Genomic DNA, 2,319 nt, shown 5'->3' with positions numbered 1-2,319 from the left:
AAGCTTTTTTTGCAAAAAAACAAAATGAAAATGCTAATCGTCCAGAGTAAGTTTTAATTATGTTTTTGATTACTTTTACTAATATTTTTTAAATTTAATATAATTAATAATAAAAGTAATAATATAATTAATAATAATAATTATATTATAATTAATAAAAATATTAATATAACTAATAATAAAAAAAAATAATTAAATATTTATAATTAAATATTTTAAACATATTTTAAATAATAATTTTATTAATATTTTTAAAGCAATATTCCACCTAATCAGGGTGGTAAATATGGAGGATTTGGTTATCAAATGAATCCACCACCTAAAAGTTCATCACAAGAGTTTTTTGACAATGCAGTATCTTCCTTAGCAAGTGTAAGATAACTAATATTTATAAATATATATTTAGATATAAAATCTGTAGTACTAAATATTTTAGGGTTGGTCAATACTTTCTTCATCAGCATCAAAAATAGCAAGCAAAGCTACAGAAAATGCCATTAGAACTGGAGAATTAGCTATACAAAAGGTATATATATGATAATATTTAATATATGATATATTTTAATATAAAATATTCACATTATCATTATTTTTCATATTATCAATAGTTATTAAAGAAAATTAATAGCAATTATTTATTTTGCATTTAATATTTATGTTTATATATATTAGGAAATTTATATTTAGTAAAAAATTATTTTTCAGTGAGCAATTATTTTTTCTTTTTTGTTTTATTTTGTTTTGGTTAGGTACGTGATGGTACTTTTTGGGAAGAAGTTGGAACTCAAGCTAATAATATAGCTGCTAAGGTAGATAGATGTTTGCTACAAAATCATCATTAATAATGCATATTTTAAAATTTAACTTGATTAATATTATAACAAATAAATTCTTATTTTATTTGATATAAGTACATTATTATTATTATTAATTGATTATTCAAATAATTAAAACAGGTTGGAGATTTAGGAAGAAGAGGATGGGGTGATATTGGTGGAACAAATTCAATTGAACAAAATCAATATAATTCACAAGAACATTATCAAAGTTCTTCTACAATTTATCAAAATGTATCACAATATCATTCTCAAAAACCTTATTTAATGAAATCATTACAATCCAAGTGAGTTAATAATAGTTTTATTAGTGGAATTATAAAATACTAAATTATAAAATTAAATTAAAATGTTAAATATTAATATTAATATTTAATATTATTAAGAATTAAATAATTTTAATTTATTAAATAAATAAATGTGATTTCATATTTATACAAATAAATTATATTGATAAATTATATATGATAAATTATTTTAGAAACGATGTATCAACTGCAAATTCTTCTAATTCTGAATGGCATTGGGATAATGATACAAAACAAAATAATGAAATAACAGATTCTAAATCTCTTCCAAGAAAATCAAAAGACAAAGAAGAAACATTAATCAATTTTGATATTGATAATCATGTATCTAATTGGAATACAAAACTGGAAGATGATGCATGGGAAATATTAAAAAATTAATTACTATTTAATAATTAGAAAATTTTTATCAATGTTCAAAATTTTTAAATATCTTAATCATTTTTGAGCTTGTATAAAGCAATATAATAGTAATTTTTATTTTATCTTCTTTTATTTTATCCTTTTAATGTGAAAAATATATGTAGATACATATTATAAAATTAATCATTTATAATTTATATATGCATACAAATATGTATATATTGTACGCTTTAGTAAGCGTAAATAAATGTTATATGTTATAAGTTAATATACTCCAAATTTTGCTTTACACTCTATGTATATTAAAGCAAAAGAGTATATATTTTATCTTTTGTGTACTTTATTTTAATTAATTTTCATTTATTATGCATTTATATTATTTCAAAAGTAATCTAATTTATATTTTAATATATCATATTATTAATATTTATGTATATAAATTATACAATTACAAAAAATTTTTTTACAAAATATATAAAATAATTTTAGATTATAATATGTATAATACATACAAAAAATAATTATATTAAATTAATATTACATTATTTTTATTTATAATATAAAATATATACTATTATTTATAATATAAAATGATATTTTAATGTTTATTAATAATAATTCTTTGAAATCAACATCTCATTTTTATTATCTTATATAATTTATATAAAATAATCTTTATCACAAAATATAACTTCCATAATTTTATTACATAAAATAAATTAAATTATTTCATTATTTGATATCGATACTTGTATTATGTACAAATTTATTTTTATTAAAGAAATATATTAAAACTTTAAATACGTTATAAA

General features: G+C 17.2%; 1 protein-coding gene across 1 annotated transcript in view; it reads left to right on the top strand.

Moving 5' to 3' along the window:
- The window catches only part of LOC102680406 (ADP-ribosylation factor GTPase-activating protein 1), a 3,215-nt gene extending 1,393 nt beyond the window's left edge, over positions 1-1,822 (top strand). The window contains exons 4-9 of the mRNA XM_006622200.2: positions 1-46; positions 258-372; positions 437-526; positions 750-809; positions 957-1,123; positions 1,318-1,822. The exon at positions 1-46 is cut by the window's left edge and continues 10 nt beyond it. Coding sequence (XP_006622263.1) covers positions 1-46; positions 258-372; positions 437-526; positions 750-809; positions 957-1,123; positions 1,318-1,525 — 686 coding nt within the window. The 3' untranslated portion in view covers positions 1,526-1,822. The remainder of the gene's footprint in view (positions 47-257; positions 373-436; positions 527-749; positions 810-956; positions 1,124-1,317) is intronic.
- Positions 1,823-2,319: the final 497 nt, after the last annotated feature.

The sequence above is a fragment of the Apis dorsata genome, unplaced genomic scaffold (genome assembly GCF_000469605.1).
Source record: "Apis dorsata unplaced genomic scaffold, Apis dorsata 1.3 scaffold_676, whole genome shotgun sequence".
Classification (NCBI taxonomy): domain Eukaryota; kingdom Metazoa; phylum Arthropoda; class Insecta; order Hymenoptera; family Apidae; genus Apis; species Apis dorsata.
The sequence above is the reverse complement of the archived record's forward strand: the minus strand, read 5'-3'. Positions and strand labels throughout refer to the sequence as shown.